General features: G+C 43.8%; 2 protein-coding genes across 2 annotated transcripts; both read left to right on the top strand.

Moving 5' to 3' along the window:
* On the top strand, positions 1 to 2,286 carry LOC129020819 (putative methyl-CpG-binding domain protein 3-like 5). Its single transcript, XM_054465654.2, has 2 exons — positions 1 to 93; positions 1,705 to 2,286. The coding sequence occupies exons 1-2, from the start codon at positions 49 to 51 to the stop codon at positions 2,284 to 2,286; spliced, it is 627 nt and encodes a 208-aa protein (XP_054321629.2). The 5' UTR covers positions 1 to 48.
* Positions 2,287 to 7,031: 4,745 nt separating this feature from the next.
* LOC129020818 (putative methyl-CpG-binding domain protein 3-like 5) lies at positions 7,032 to 9,269 on the top strand. Its single transcript, XM_054465653.2, has 2 exons — positions 7,032 to 7,076; positions 8,688 to 9,269. The coding sequence occupies exons 1-2, from the start codon at positions 7,032 to 7,034 to the stop codon at positions 9,267 to 9,269; spliced, it is 627 nt and encodes a 208-aa protein (XP_054321628.2).
* Positions 9,270 to 14,760: the final 5,491 nt, after the last annotated feature.

Here is a 14,760-nt window from a genome sequence, read left to right as displayed (position 1 = left end):
GGCTGTCTGCATCTCAGGAGCGGGGTCAGCAGGAGGAACTCTACAGCTATGGGAGAGCCTGCGTTCACCTCTTTTCCAAGCCCGCTTATTCTGGTGAGTATGGGATCCTTATTGACTATTGACCGAAATAATGTCCATTTGTATTCCTTTTTCTTTCTGTAAAACATCTTTACAGTTATTAGCAAGTCGTTCTCAAAACTAGATGCTATCTCGTGGAAACTTATACCCTAGGTGTTAATATTTGTTGAGTAATATTCCAGGTATTCTAATTTTTTGGCCATGGAGCTATCTGGGGATAATAGCCCCGATTTTTTAAAAGTCCAACAACATCACTAAGAAGGAAAAGAGGTATTATTTGGCCTTGCAGTCTTCAAATTGTCTCCCTCTCTGGAAAGTTCTTGAACCAGAAATTGCTTGGTCCCTTTAAAAAAAACTTAGTTCTCTGGTTCAATATAATGATCGGTTACTCCCTCCCTAAACTCACTGTCACGATTCATTGTAGTGAATTTCTTTCTTTTCTGTTTCTCTGTTTCTCTCCCTCCATCCCTCTCTGTCTCTACCTTCTTCTTCATCATGGAACTTAATTCTATCTGATACCCTATCAGAAATTTGTTTTTAGTGTGTTTATTATGTCTTCCTTCTCACCAAGATGAAAATCAACAGAGCGGTGATTTCTGAAGTTTACTTCTGGATGAGGGGTTCTACTGCACAGCTTGGCACATCATAAGTGCCCTGTAACTAAGGAGACTAAATACTTTTCCGTCCAAAGGGGAACACCTTGGGTAGTGTAAGGGGTAGTTTTAATCTTAATGCAGGACAACAGAAATGAAATGAGAAGGACAGAAATGAAGGCTTTAAAATAGAAAGTGCACTGATAAAGTCTGTATTTGAAACCGCTTTATGAGACTAGAGTCTTCCAATTGAGTTAGAGCAAGAAAGGATGTCAAATCTTAGGAGGCACTTAATCATCTTTCTCAGTATGTCATCCAAAGATTCTCTCATGGTATAACTCTAGTTAATTGAGCTTATTAGAAACAGAAAGCGACATGGCGTTTCTGAGGTTTTTCTCCATGAGCAGGAGGCGTTCAGGTGAAGGTGGGATCTGGGTGTGGCAGTGAGTATGTGAGGGTTGGCGAGTGCACCATTTCTTTGGAGACCAGAGTCAAGGAGCTATGAAAATGATGTTGTGTCCTGAAGCACAGCAGAAAGAAATACAGAGAAATGTGAGGTCTTGGTTAACAGGGAAGTCTGGGATCCCGTTGTCTTGTTGGGGATGGGTTAGGAGGCACCAGCATGTGTGTAGCTGACAGTGGCAGGGAAGAGAAGAGAGGGGTGTCCTCTGAGGAGGATGAGGAGGGACAAGGTCTGGAACCGGCCCTGGGTCATGACCTTGAGCATTTAGTCCTTGACTGGCATCAGCCCGATGAGGTCCCAGGACCCAGTGTCAATGCCTGGAGTCTCTGCCAGCAGCATCAGCATCACACGGAGAAATGCAGACTCCAGAGTCCACCCCAAACTGACTTGGGTTCAGGTCCAGAGATCTGAGTTTAACAAACCCTGATGATGTACACTGCCATTTGAGACACATTTCCCCAGAAAGAGAGGCTGGTGGGAAGATTCCACTGAGCTGAGAGAAGCCCCCCAGAGCTGATCTTCTCCTGTCTCCATTTGGGTGAAATCTCACATTTTCTTTTCTTTTGAAAGGGGAAGCTCAAAAGAAACATGATGCCCTGGGCTTTACAGAAGAAACGAGAAATCCACATGGCCAAGGCCCATCGGAGACGAGCTGCGAGGTCTGCTCTCCCCATGAGACTCACCAGCTGCATCTTCCAGAGGCCGGTGACAAAGATCAGCTCTCATGCTGACAACCAGGTCAGACACAGAAAAGGGGAGGAGCACCTGGAGAAGCCGCAGCAACTCTGTGCCTACCGGAGACTGCAGGCCCTGCAGCCCTGCAGCAGCCAAGGAGAAGGTTCAAGTCCACTGCATTTGGAGAGCGTCTTAAATATCCTCGCACTGGGGATGGCCGGTGCATCTCTGGACAGAGCTGGTGCTGAGCGTGTGCACAGCCGGCCCGAGCCCACCCCTGGGCAGTTTCCAGCTGTGGCAGGGGGGCCAACCCCAGGAGTGGGTTGTCAGCTCTCACCGCCCCTCTCCGGCCAATTGGTGACTCCTACAGATATCCGGAGACAGGCCAGGAGGGTGAAGAAAGCCAGGGAGAGACTGGCCAAGGCCTTGCAGGCAGACAGGCTGGCCAGGCAGGCGAAAATGCTGACAGGTGGATGAAGTGCAGGAGGAGGGGGTGCTGAGAAGCTGTGGGGTGTGGCCCCGGAGTTGGGGGGTGAGTCAGCGGGGACAGTCCTGGGTTTTGAATCCCTATCTTTTAATGCCCGTCCTCTTTTCTGCTATGAATTGTGACACTTTGTACTTCCCCACCTGTTCTTTATTAAACGCATTTGAAAGGCAACAAGTGTAAGGAGTGAATGGTTTTGTGGTGAGAAATTGGGTTTCGTAAGGCAAAGAAGGAGACCTTTATATGTCATTGTACACCTCAATGTCTGTTTACCATTATTTTTATTAGTTTTTCTTTTCTTTTTTTTTTGAGACGGAGTTTCCCTCTTGTTGCCCAGGCTGGAGTGCAATGGCGTGATCTCAGCTCACCACAACCCCTGCCTCCCGGGTTCAAGCGATTCTCCTGCCTCAGCCTCCAGAGTAGCTGGGATTACAGGCATGCACCACCACACCTGGCTAATTTTGTATTTTTGGTAGAGATGGGGGTTTCACCATGTTGGTCAGGCTGGTCTCGAACTCCTGACCTCAGGTGATCTGCCCACCTCGGCCTCCCAAAGTGCTGGGATTACAGGCGTGAGCCACCGCGCCCGGCCTATATGTGGATTTTCAACTGCTGGTGGTGTGGGGTCAATGTCCGGACCCCCAAGATGTTCAAGGTTCAACTGTATATGCTGATAAAAGTGTCAATTCAGTAAGAAGAAACAAAACTATGGCAATGTACTCATGAAACCACGGAGCCCAGAAATATAAGAAGATGAACAAAATTTAAGGCAGAAAATAGATGGTTTTACAAGAGCTGGAGACATCAATATTGCTCTTGCAATAATGCATAGACCCAATAGACAGCAGATTAATCATGAAATGGGGGATTTGAATAAACTATAGACCAACTTGGATGCAAAGCCTACGTAGAGCACAGCATTTAACAACAGCGGAGTGGTCACCCCTCTCAAGTGCAATGGAACATTCTCCAGGATAGACTATATGTTAGGCCACGGCACAGGTCACAGCAAATTAAAAAAAAAAAAACGGAAACTATACAAAGTATTTTCTAAGATTGCTCTAGAAAGAAGCTAGAAATTCACAATACAAAGAATGCTGGAAAATTCAGATATGTGGAAATTAAATAGCAGGCTCATAAACAACCAATGGTTTAAAGAAGAATGCACGGCTGGGCGCGGTGGCTCACGCCTGTAATCCCAGCACCTTGGGAGGCCGAGGAGGGTGGACCACCTGAGGTCAGGAGTTCAACACCAGCCTGGCCAACATGGTGAAACCCGATCTCTACTAAAAGTACAAAAATTAGCCGGGCGTGGTGGCCTGTGCCTATAATCCCAGCTACTTGGGGCGGAGGTGGGCTGAGGCAGGAGAATGGCATGAACCCAGGAGGTAGAGGTTGCAGTGAGCCGAGATCGCGCCACTGCACTCCACAGCCTGGGCAACAGAGTGAGACTCCATCTGAAAAAAACAAAACAAAACAAAAAAGAAGGCACAAGTGAAATTAGAGAGAAATGAAATTGGAAACACAACATATCAACGTCTGTGAGATTCTGTAGAAACATTGCTCACAAATTTAAACCTTTAACAGGTTTCTTCAAAAAAGAAAGAAGTTATCAAACTAATAATTTAACTTTTAATCTCAAGGAACTACAAAAAGAATAGCAAAGTAAATTAAAAGCAGGCAGAGAGAAAGAAATAAAGATTAGAATGAATATACATGAAATACAGAATATAAAAACCACAGAGAAAATCAGGGAAACCACAAGTTGGTTCTTCAAGATTGGCAAACTGACAAACCTTTAAGTAGGCTGTGCTCGATGACAGAGGCCAAATGCAAATAAATAAATTAGAGATGAACATGGGGACACTATTACTGACCTTGCGGAAATAAAAAAGGAGAATATAATGAAGTATACATGAATAAATTCTGTAATGTAGATGAGCAAATTCCTTAAAATGCACAAATTATTAAAACAGATCCAAGAAGGCCGGGTGTGATGGCTCATGACTGTAATCCCAGCACTTTGGTAGGCTGAGGTGGGCAGATCACATGAGGCCAGTAGTTCGAGAGCAGCCTGGCAACATGGTGAAACCCCATCTCTACTAAAAATACAAAAAATAGACAGGCGTGGTGGTGCACACCTGTAACCCCAGCTACTCGGTGGCTGAGGCACGAGAATCGCTTGAACGGAGGAGGCAGAGGTTGCAGTGAGCCAAGATCGCACGATTGCACTCCAGCCTGGGCCACAGAGTGAGACCTTGTCTCAAAACAAAAACAAAAATAAAAAACAAAGCAAATTCAAGAAAAAATACAAAGTTTTAATAGATCTATAATATGAAAAAAGGTTGAATTAGCAAAAAAAACAGTCCTACAAAGAAAAGCTCACAATTAGATGGCTTCACTAGTGAATCTGATCAAACCTTTAAAATCCCCCCAAAAATAGAAAAGGAGGGAACACATTGTAACTTATTCTATGAGGCCAGCATTTCACTGGTAACACACCAGGCAAAGACATAACAAGAAAACTATAGACCAATACCTTTAAGATAACAGATTAAAAATCTCCAATAAAATACTAGCAAATCAAATCTAATAGCATATTTGAAAAATTATATACCATGTCCAAATAGAAAATACCCCAGGAAAGCAAAGGACATTCAACTTAGTTAAATCAATCAATGTAATCTACCACACTAATAAAAGGAAGAAGGCCGGGTGTGGTGGCTGAGGCCTGTAATCCCAGCACTTTGGGAGGCCAAGGCAGGCATATCATGAGGTCAAGAGATCGAGACCATTCTGGCCAACAGGGTGAAACCCCGTCTCTACTAAAAGTACAAAAATTAGCTGGGTGTGGTGGCACTTGCCTGTAGTCCCAGCTACTCGGGAGGCTGAGGCAGGAGAATCGCTTAAACCCGGGAGGCAGAGCTTGCAGTGACCTGAGAGCATGCCACTGCACTCCAGCCTGGGAAACAGAGGGAGACGCTCTCTAAATTAATTAATTAATTAATTAATTAATGATTTCTGATTTCCTGGCCCCTCCCATAGGCATCCTGAGACACTGGTCTGGAAGGCGCCCAGGTGTGAAAACACTCCCAGGTGTGTTTTCTGAAAACCAAGGTTGAAAACCACAGACTCCAAACCAACCAGGGAAGTGGTGTGTCATCCTTGGCTGTCCTTTTGGCCTTTGGGGGATTGCAAAATTCCTATAGCCCAGGCTGCATCCAACGTCAGTGGAATGAAAATGTATAGGGGTGGGTGCTACCATTAGTTTTTCAAACTCTCCAGGAGATTCCAATGTACGTTCAGGTTGGGATACAAATAAAGTACATTTCTTCCCATTTAAACTCTCACTGGCTACACGTGAATGGTACGATTGCTCCATAGCCTTGTCTGCATTTGGCATTGCTATTTTTTCATTTTAGCCAAACAGAAGTGTATACGAGTATCTCATAGTGATTTTTCACCGGCGTTTATCTGAAGCTAAACAGAATTTGGACATGTGTTCAGGATTGTATTGACCATTTATTTATTCTCTCTTCAGTAGTGCCTACTGAAGTTTTTCACCCATTTTGCACATAAATTTTTCGTATTTTTTTTCATTCGATGGACATCTTTCTATTCTGTATTCTGGCTTGATGTACTTTACTGGATGCACATCACGCAAATATCTTTTCCAATATGATTTTCTAACACCCATTTCTCGCTGCATTTTCATTAATAGAATATCTTTCTTTTTTTTTTTTTTAGATGGAGTCTCACTCTGTCGCCCAGGCTAGAGTGCAGTATAGTGTATCTGTATATTGGAGTTTGCAGGGGAGGCATTTGTACATTGAAATTGCCACAATGTGATTAAATACGTAAGCTAATTGTGTCTCAAACTTCCTAGCCCCAGGTCCAAATTGGCAAAATAGCCAGCATCTGTCTGCCTCTTCAAAGATCAAACCAGGAAGATTTATACAATGAAAAGATCATGAAAAATAATAAGAAAAAACTCAGTAGTCACTTCATAGACCCAGGCTGCTGAGATTGTATTTCTTTTTTATTAGGTATGTTTATTTATTAGGTGTTTTTCTTTTTGTTTGTTCTCTCTTTTTTTTTGAGATGGAGTCTCACTCTGTCGCCCAGGCTGGAGTGTAGTGGTTCAATCTCAGCTCACTGCAGCCTTTGCCTCCCGGGTTCACACCATTCTCCTGCCTCAGCCTCCCGAGTAGCTGGGATTACAGGCGTGCACCATCATGCCCAGATAATTTTGTATTTTTAGTAGAGACGGGGTTTCTCCATGTTGAGGCTGCTCTCGAACTCCTGACCTCAGGTGATCCGCCCGCCTCGGCCTCTCAAAGGGCTGGGATTACAGGAGTGAGCCACCGCACCCGGCCGACAATTCCATTCTTCTTTCCGTAGAATGCTTTCAAAGATGTTTGAAAGAATGGGAGGAAAAGGAAACATATCTAAAATGCTGATATTAACTGTAAATACCACCCCGCCACACACATGGATTAAATTCTTTTTCTACTAACACTCAGTGTTGGTAACACCATGTTGGTTTCTGTGTAAAGATTTAGAAATGCTTCAAATCCAATGGGCGGAGACAGGGTGTCCCTGTGGATTATCCACTGATTGCATTATCACTCCCTTCCTCTATAAAAGAGGAGCCAGATGCAGAAGCCACTGCATTTTCCGGCAAGCCAAGGACTGTCTGCATCTCAGGAGTGGGGTCAGCAGGAGGAACTCTACAGCTATGGGAGAGCCTGCGTTCACCTCTTTTCCAAGCCCGCTTATTCTGGTGAGTATGGGATCCTTATTGACTATTGACCGAAATAACGTCCATTTGTATTCCTTTTTCTTTCTGTAAAACATCTTTACAGTTATTAGCAAGTCATTCTCAAAACTAGATGCTATCTCGTGGAAACTTATACCCTAGGTGTTAATATTTGTTGAGTAATATTCCAGGTATTCTAATTTTTTGGCCATGGAACTATCTGGGGATAATAGCCCCGATTTTTTAAAAGTCCAACAACATCACTAAGAAGGAAAACAGGTATTATTTGGCCTTGCAGTCTTCAAATTGTCTCCCTCTCTGGAAAGTTCTTGAACCAGAAATTGCTTGGTCCCTTTAAAAAAAATTTAGTTCTCTGGTTCAATATAATGATCGGTTAGTCCCTCCCTAAACTCACTGTCACGATTCATTGTAGTGGATTTCTTTCTTTTCTGTTTCTCTGTTTCTCTCCCTCCATCCCTCTCTGTCTCTCCCTTCTTCTTCATCATGGAACTTAATTCTATCTGATACCCTATCAGAAATTTGTTTTTAGTGTGTTTATTATGTCTTCTTTCTCACCAAGATGAAAATCAACAGAGCGGTGATTTCTGAAGTTTACTTCTGGATCAGGGGTTCTACTGCACAGCTTGGCACATCATAAGTGCCCTGTAACTAAGGAGACTAAATACTTTTCCCTCCAAAGGGGAACACCTTGGGTAGTGTAAGGGGTAGTTTTAATCTTAATGCAGGACAACAGAAATGAAATGAGAAGGACAGAAATGAAGGCTTTAAAATAGAAAGTGCCCTGATAAAGTCTGTATTTGAAACCGCTTTATGAGACTAGAGTCTTCCAATTGAGTTAGAGCAAGAAAGGATGTCAAATCTTAGGAGGCACTTAATCATCTTTCTCAGTATGTCATCCAAAGATTCTCTCATGACATAACTCTAGTTAATTGAGCTTATTAGAAACAGAAAGCGACACGGCGTTTCTGAGGTTTTTCTCCACGAGCAGGAGGCGTTCAGGTGAAGGTGGGATCTGGGTGTGGCAGTGAGTATGTGAGGGTTGGCGAGTGCACCATTTCTTTGGAGACCAGAGTCAAGGAGCTATGAAAATGATGTTGTGTCCTGAAGCACAGCAGAAAGAAATACAGAGAAATGTGAGGTCTTGGTTACCAGGGAAGTCTGGGATCCCGGTGTCTTGTTGGGGATGGGTTAGGAGGCACCAGCATGTGTGTAGCTGACAGTGGCAGGGAAGAGAAGAGAGGGGTGTCCTCTGAGGAGGATGAGGAGGGACAAGGTCTGGAACTGGTCCCGGGTCATGACCTTGAGCATTTAGTCCTTGACTCGCATGAGCCCGATGAGGTCCCAGGACCCAGTGTCAATGCCTGGAGTCTCTGCCAGCAGCAGCAGCATCACACGGAGAAATGCAGAGTCCAGAGTCCACCCCAGACTGACTTGGGTTCAGGTCCAGAGATCTGAGTTTAACAAACCCTGATGATGTACACTGCCATTTGAGACACATTTCCCCAGAAAGAGAGGCTGGTGGGAAGATTCCACTGAGCTGAGAGAAGCCCCCCAGAGCTGATCTTCTCCTTTCTCCATTTGGGTGAAATCTCACATTTTCTTTTCTTTTGAAAGGGGAAGCTCAAAAGAAACATGATGCCCTGGGCTTTACAGAAGAAACGAGAAATCCACATGGCCAAGGCCCATCGGAGACGAGCTGCGAGGTCTGCTCTCCCCATGAGACTCACCAGCTGCATCTTCCAGAGGCCGGTGACAAAGATCAGCTCTCATGCTGACAACCAGGTCAGACACAGAAAAGGGGAGGAGCTCCTGGAGAAGCCGCAGCAACTCTGCGCCTACCGGAGACTGCAGGCCCTGCAGCCCTGCAGCAGCCAAGGAGAAGGTTCAAGTCCACTGCATTTGGAGAGCGTCTTAAATATCCTTGCACTGGGGATGGCCGGTGCATCTCTGGACAGAGCTGGTGCTGAGCGTGTGCACAGCCGGCCTGAGCCCACCCCTGGGCAGTTTCCAGCTGTGGCAGGGGGGCCAACCCCAGGAGTGGGTTGTCAGCTCTCACCGCCCCTCTCTGGCCAGTTGGTGACTCCTACAGATATCCGGAGACAGGCCAGGAGGGTGAAGAAAGCCAGGGAGAGACTGGCCAAGGCCTTGCAGGCAGACAGGCTGGCCAGGCAGGCAAAAATGCTGACAGGTGGATGAAGTGCAGGAGGAGGGGGTGCTGAGAAGCTGTGGGTTGTGGCCCCGGAGTTGGGGGGTGAGTCAGCGGGGACAGTCCTGGGTTTTGAATCCCTATCTTTTAATGCCCGTCCTCTTTTCTGCTATGAATTGTCACACTGTGTACTTCCCCACCTGTTCTTTATTAAACGCATTTGAAAGGCAACAAGTGTAAGGAGTGGATGGTTTTGTGGTGAGAAATTGGGTTTCGTAAGGCAAAGAAGGAGACCTTTATATGTCATTGTACACCTCAATGTCTGTTTACCATTATTTTTATTAGTTTTTCGTTTCTTTTCTGTTTTTTTTTTTTTTTTTTTTGAGACGGAGATTCCCTCTTGTTGCCCAGGCTGGAGTGCAATGGCGTGATCTCAGCTCACCGTAACCCCTGCCTCCCGTGTTCAAGCGATTCTCCTGCCTCAGCCTCCCGAGTAGCTGGGATTACAGGCATGCACCACCACGCCTGGCTAATTTTGTATTTTTGGTAGAGATGGGGGTTTCACCATGTTGGTCAGGCTGGTCTCAAACTCCTGACCTCAGGTGATCCGCCTGCTTTGGCCTCCCAAAGTGCTGGGATTACAGGTGTGAGCCATTGTGCCTGGCCTGATTTTAATTAGTTTTTCTACTAAATTCTAATTTAATTTTAAATGAAATTCTAAAAAATAAAATTAAATTATATACTTTTTAAGTGATATGATTACATTACATAACTTAATGAAGTACACTGATTTTAACATTAAATTTTTATTTTGAAATTACATTTTCATTTATATTTTTTAGATTCAGGGGTACATGTATTTGTTGATTTTATTAATATATTTTGCTTAATGGCATGGATTGGGTTTCTAGGGTACTCGTTACTCAAATGGTGAACATTGTATACAAAAGGTAATTTTTTTTTGTTTTTACAAAAGATAATGTTTCAACCAAGAAGTAATTAAATTATTCTATGGTGAAGGATCATTTAGTGTTTTGTAGTTACATTTTTCCTTTTTTTTTTTTTTTTGCTTTCTTTCATTATTTATTTATTTATTTATTTATTTATTGAGAGAGAGAGTCTTGCTCTGTCACCAGGCTGGAGTGCAATGGCACGATCTTAACTCACTTCACCCTCTGCCTCCTGGGTTCAAGCGATTCTCCTGCCTCAGCCTCCCAAGTAGCTGGGACTACAAGCGCCCACCACCATGCCTAGCCAATTTTTGTATTTTTAATAGAGACAGTGTTTTGCCATGTTGACCAGTCTGGTCTCGAACTCCTGACCTCAGGTGACCTGCCCACCTCGGCCTCCCAAAGTGCTGGGATTACAGGCGTGAGCCACCGCGCCCGGCCTATATGTGGATTTTCAACTGCTGGTGGTGTGGGGTCAGTGCCCGGACCCCCAAGATGTTCAAGGTTCAACTGTATATGCTGATAAAAGTGTCAATTCAGTAAGAAGAAACAAAACTATGACAATGTACTCATGAAACCACGGAGCCCAGAAATATAAGAAGATGAACAAAATTTAAGGCGGGAAATAGATGGTTTTACAAGAGCTGGAGACATCAATATTGCTCTTGCAATAATGCATAGACCCAATAGACAGCGGATTAATCATGAAATGGGGGATTTGAATAAACCATAGACCAACTTGGATGCAAAGCCTACGTAGAGCACTGCATTTAACAACAGCGGAGTGGTCACCCCTCTCAAGTGCAATGCAACATTCTCCAGGATAGACTATATGTTAGGCCACGGGACAGGTCACAGCAAATTAAAAAAAAAAAAACGGAAACTATACAAAGTATCTTCTAAGATTGCTCTAGAAAGAAGCTAGAAATTCACAATACAAAGAATGCTGGAAAATTCAGATATGTGGAAATTAAATAGCAGGCTCATAAACAACCAACGGTTTAAAGAAGAATGCACGGCTGGGCGCGGTGGCTCACGCCTGTAATCCCAGCACCTTGGGAGGCCGAGGCGGTTGGACCACCTGAGGTCAGGAGTTCAACACCAGCCTGGCCAACATGGTGAAACCCGATCTCTACTAAAAGTACGAAAATTGGCCGGGCGTGGTGGCCTGTGCCTATAATCCCAGCTACTTGGGGCGGGGGTGGGCTGAGGCAGGAGAATGGCGTGAACCCAGGAGGTAGAGGTTGCAGTGAGCCGAGATCGCGCCACTGCACTCCACAGCCTGGGCAACAGAGTGAGACTCCATCTGAAAAAAACAAAACAAAACAAAAAAGAAGGCACAAGTGAAATTAGAAAATACCTTGAGAGAAATGAAATTGGAAACACAACATATCAACGTCTGTGAGATTCTGTAGAAACATTGCTCGCAAATTTAAACCTTTAACAGGTTTCTTCAAAAAAGAAAGAAGTTATCAAATTAATAATCTAACTTTTAATCTCAAGGAACTACAAAAAGAATAGCAAAGTAAATTAAAAGCAGGCAGAGAGAAAGAAATAAAGATTAGAATGAATACACATGAAATACAGAATATAAAAACCACAGAGAAAATCAGCGAAACCACAAGTTGGTTCTTCAAGATTGGCAAACTGACAAACCTTTAAGTAGGCTGTCCTCGATGACAGAGAGCAAATGCAAATAAATAAATTAGAGATGAACATGGAGACACTATTACTGACCTTTCAGAAATAAAAAAGGAGAATATAATGAAGTATACATGAATAAATTCTGTAATGTAGATGAGCAAATTCCTTAAAATGCACAAATTATTAAAACAGATCCAAGAAGGCCGGGTGTGATGACTCATGACTGTAATCCCAGCACTTTGGTAGGCTGAGGTGGGCAGATCACATGAGGCCAGTAGTTCGAGAGCAGCCTGGCAACATGGTGAAACCCCATCTCTACTAAAAATACAAAAAATAGACAGGCGTGGTGGTGCACACCTGTAACCCCAGCTACACGGTGGCTGAGGCACGAGAATCGCTTGAACGGAGGAGGCAGAGGTTGCAGTGAGCCAAGATCGCACGATTGCACTCCAGCCTGGGCCACAGAGTGAGACCTTGTCTCAAAACAAAAACAAAAATAAAAAACAAAGCAAATTCAAGAAAAAATACAAAGTTTGAATAGATCTATAATATGAAAAAAGGTTGAATTAGCAAAAAAAAACAGTCCTACAAAGAAAAGCTCACAATTAGATGGCTTCACTAGTGAATCTGATCAAACCTTTAAAATCCCCCCAAAAATAGAAAAGGAGGGAACACATTGTAACTTATTCTATGAGGCCAGCATTTCACTGGTAACACACCAGACAAAGACATAACAAGAAAACTATAGACCAATACCTTTAAGATAACAGATTAAAAATCTCCAATAAAATATTAGCAAATCAAATCTAATAGCATATTTGAAAAATTATCTACCATGTCCAAATAGAAAATACCCCAGGAAAGCAAAGGACATTCAACTTAGTTAAATCAATCAATGTAATCTACCACACTAATAAAAGGAAGAAGGCTGGGTGTGGTGGCTGAGGCCTGTAATCCCAGCACTTTGGGAGGCCAAGGCAGGCATATCATGAGGTCAAGAGATCGAGACCATTCTGGCCAACAGGGTGAAACCCCGTCTCTACTAAAAGTACAAAAATTAGCTGGGTGTGGTGGCACTTGCCTGTAATCCCAGCTACTCGGGAGGCTGAGGCAGGAGAATCGCTTAAACCCGGGAGGCAGAGCTTGCAGTGACCTGAGAGCATGCCACTGCACTCCAGCCTGGGAAACAGAGGGAGACGCTCTCTAAATAAATAAATAAATAAATGATTTCTGATTTCCTGGCCCCTCCCATCGGCATCCTGAGACACTGGTCTGGAAGGCGCCCAGGTGTGAAAACACTCCCAGGTGTGTTTTCTGCAAACCAAGGTTCAAAACCACAGACTCCAAACCAACCAGGGAAGTGGTGTGTCATCCTTGGCTCTCCTTTTGGCCTCTGGGGGATTGTAAAATTCCTATAGCCCAGGCTGCATCCAACATCAGTGGAATAAAAATGTATAGGGGTGGGTGCTACCATTAGTTTTTCAAACTCTCCAGGAGATTCCAATGTACGTTCAGGTTGGTATACAAATAAAGTACATTTCTTCCCATTTAAACTCTCACTGGCTATACGTGAATGGTATGATTGCTCCATAGCTGTGTCTGCACTTGGCATTGCTATTTTTTCATTTTAGCCAAACAGAAGTGTATACGAGTATCTCATAGTGATTTTTCACCGGCGTTTACCTGAAGCTAAACAGAATTTGGACATGTGTTCAGGATTGTATTGTCCATTTATTTATTCTCTCTTCAGCAGTGCCTACTGAAGTTTTTCACCCATTTTGCACGTAAATTTTTCGTATTTTTTTCATTCGATGGACATCTTTCTATTCTGTATTCTGGCTTGATGTACTTTACTGGATGCACATCATGCAAATATCTTTTCCAATATGATTTTCTAACACCCATTTCTCGCTGCATTTTCATTAATGGGAGATCTTTCTTTTTTTTTTTTTTTAGATGGAGTCTCACACTGTCGCCTAGGCTAGAGTGCAGTATAGTGTATCTGTATATTGGAGTTTGCAGGGGAGGCATCGGTACATTGAAATTGCCACAATATGATTAAATACGTAAGCTAATTGTGTCTCAAACTTCCTAGCCCCAGGTCCAAATTGGCAAAATAGCCAGCATCTGTCTGCCTCTTCAAAGATCAAACCAGGAAGATTTATACAATGAAAAGATCGTGAAAAATAATAAGAAAAAACTCAGTAGTCACTTCATAGACCAAGGCTACTGAGATTGTATTTCTTTTTTATTAGGTATGTTTATTTATTAGGTATTTTTCTTTTTGTTTGTTCTCTCTTTTTTTTTGAGACGGAGTCTCACTCTGTCGCCCAGGCTGGAGTGTAGTGGTTCAATCTCAGCTCACTGCAACCTGTGCCTCCCGGGTTCACACCATTCTCCTGCCTCAGCCTCCCGAGTAGCTGGGATTACAGGCGTGCACCATCATGCCCAGATAATTTTGTATTTTTAGTAGAGACGGGGTTTCTCCATGTTGAGGCTGCTCTCGAACTCCTGACCTCAGGTGATCCGCCCGCCTCGGCCTCTCAAAGGGCTGGGATTACAGGAGTGAGCCACCGCACCCGGCCGACAATTCCATTCTTCTTTCCGTAGAATGCTTTCAAAGATGTTTGAAAGAATGGGAGGAAAAGGAAACATATCTAAAATGCTGATATTAACTGTAAATACCACCCCGCCACACACATGGATTAAATTCTTTTTCTACTAACACTCAGTGTTGGTAACACCATGTTGGTTTCTGTATAAAGATTTAGAAATGCTTCAAATCCAATGGGCGGAGACAGGGTGTCCCTGTGGATTATCCACTGATTGCATTATCACTCCCTTCCTCTATAAAAGAGGAGCCAGATGCAGAAGCCACTGCATTTTCCGGCAAGCCAAGGGCTGTCTGCATCTCAGGAGTGGGGTCAGCAGGAGGAACTCTACAGCT

Source organism: Pongo pygmaeus, chromosome 20 (genome assembly GCF_028885625.2).
Source record: "Pongo pygmaeus isolate AG05252 chromosome 20, NHGRI_mPonPyg2-v2.0_pri, whole genome shotgun sequence".
NCBI classification, from domain to species: Eukaryota; Metazoa; Chordata; class Mammalia; order Primates; family Hominidae; genus Pongo; species Pongo pygmaeus.
Note: the sequence above shows the minus strand (reverse complement) of the source record. Positions and strands in the feature narration are given on the sequence as shown.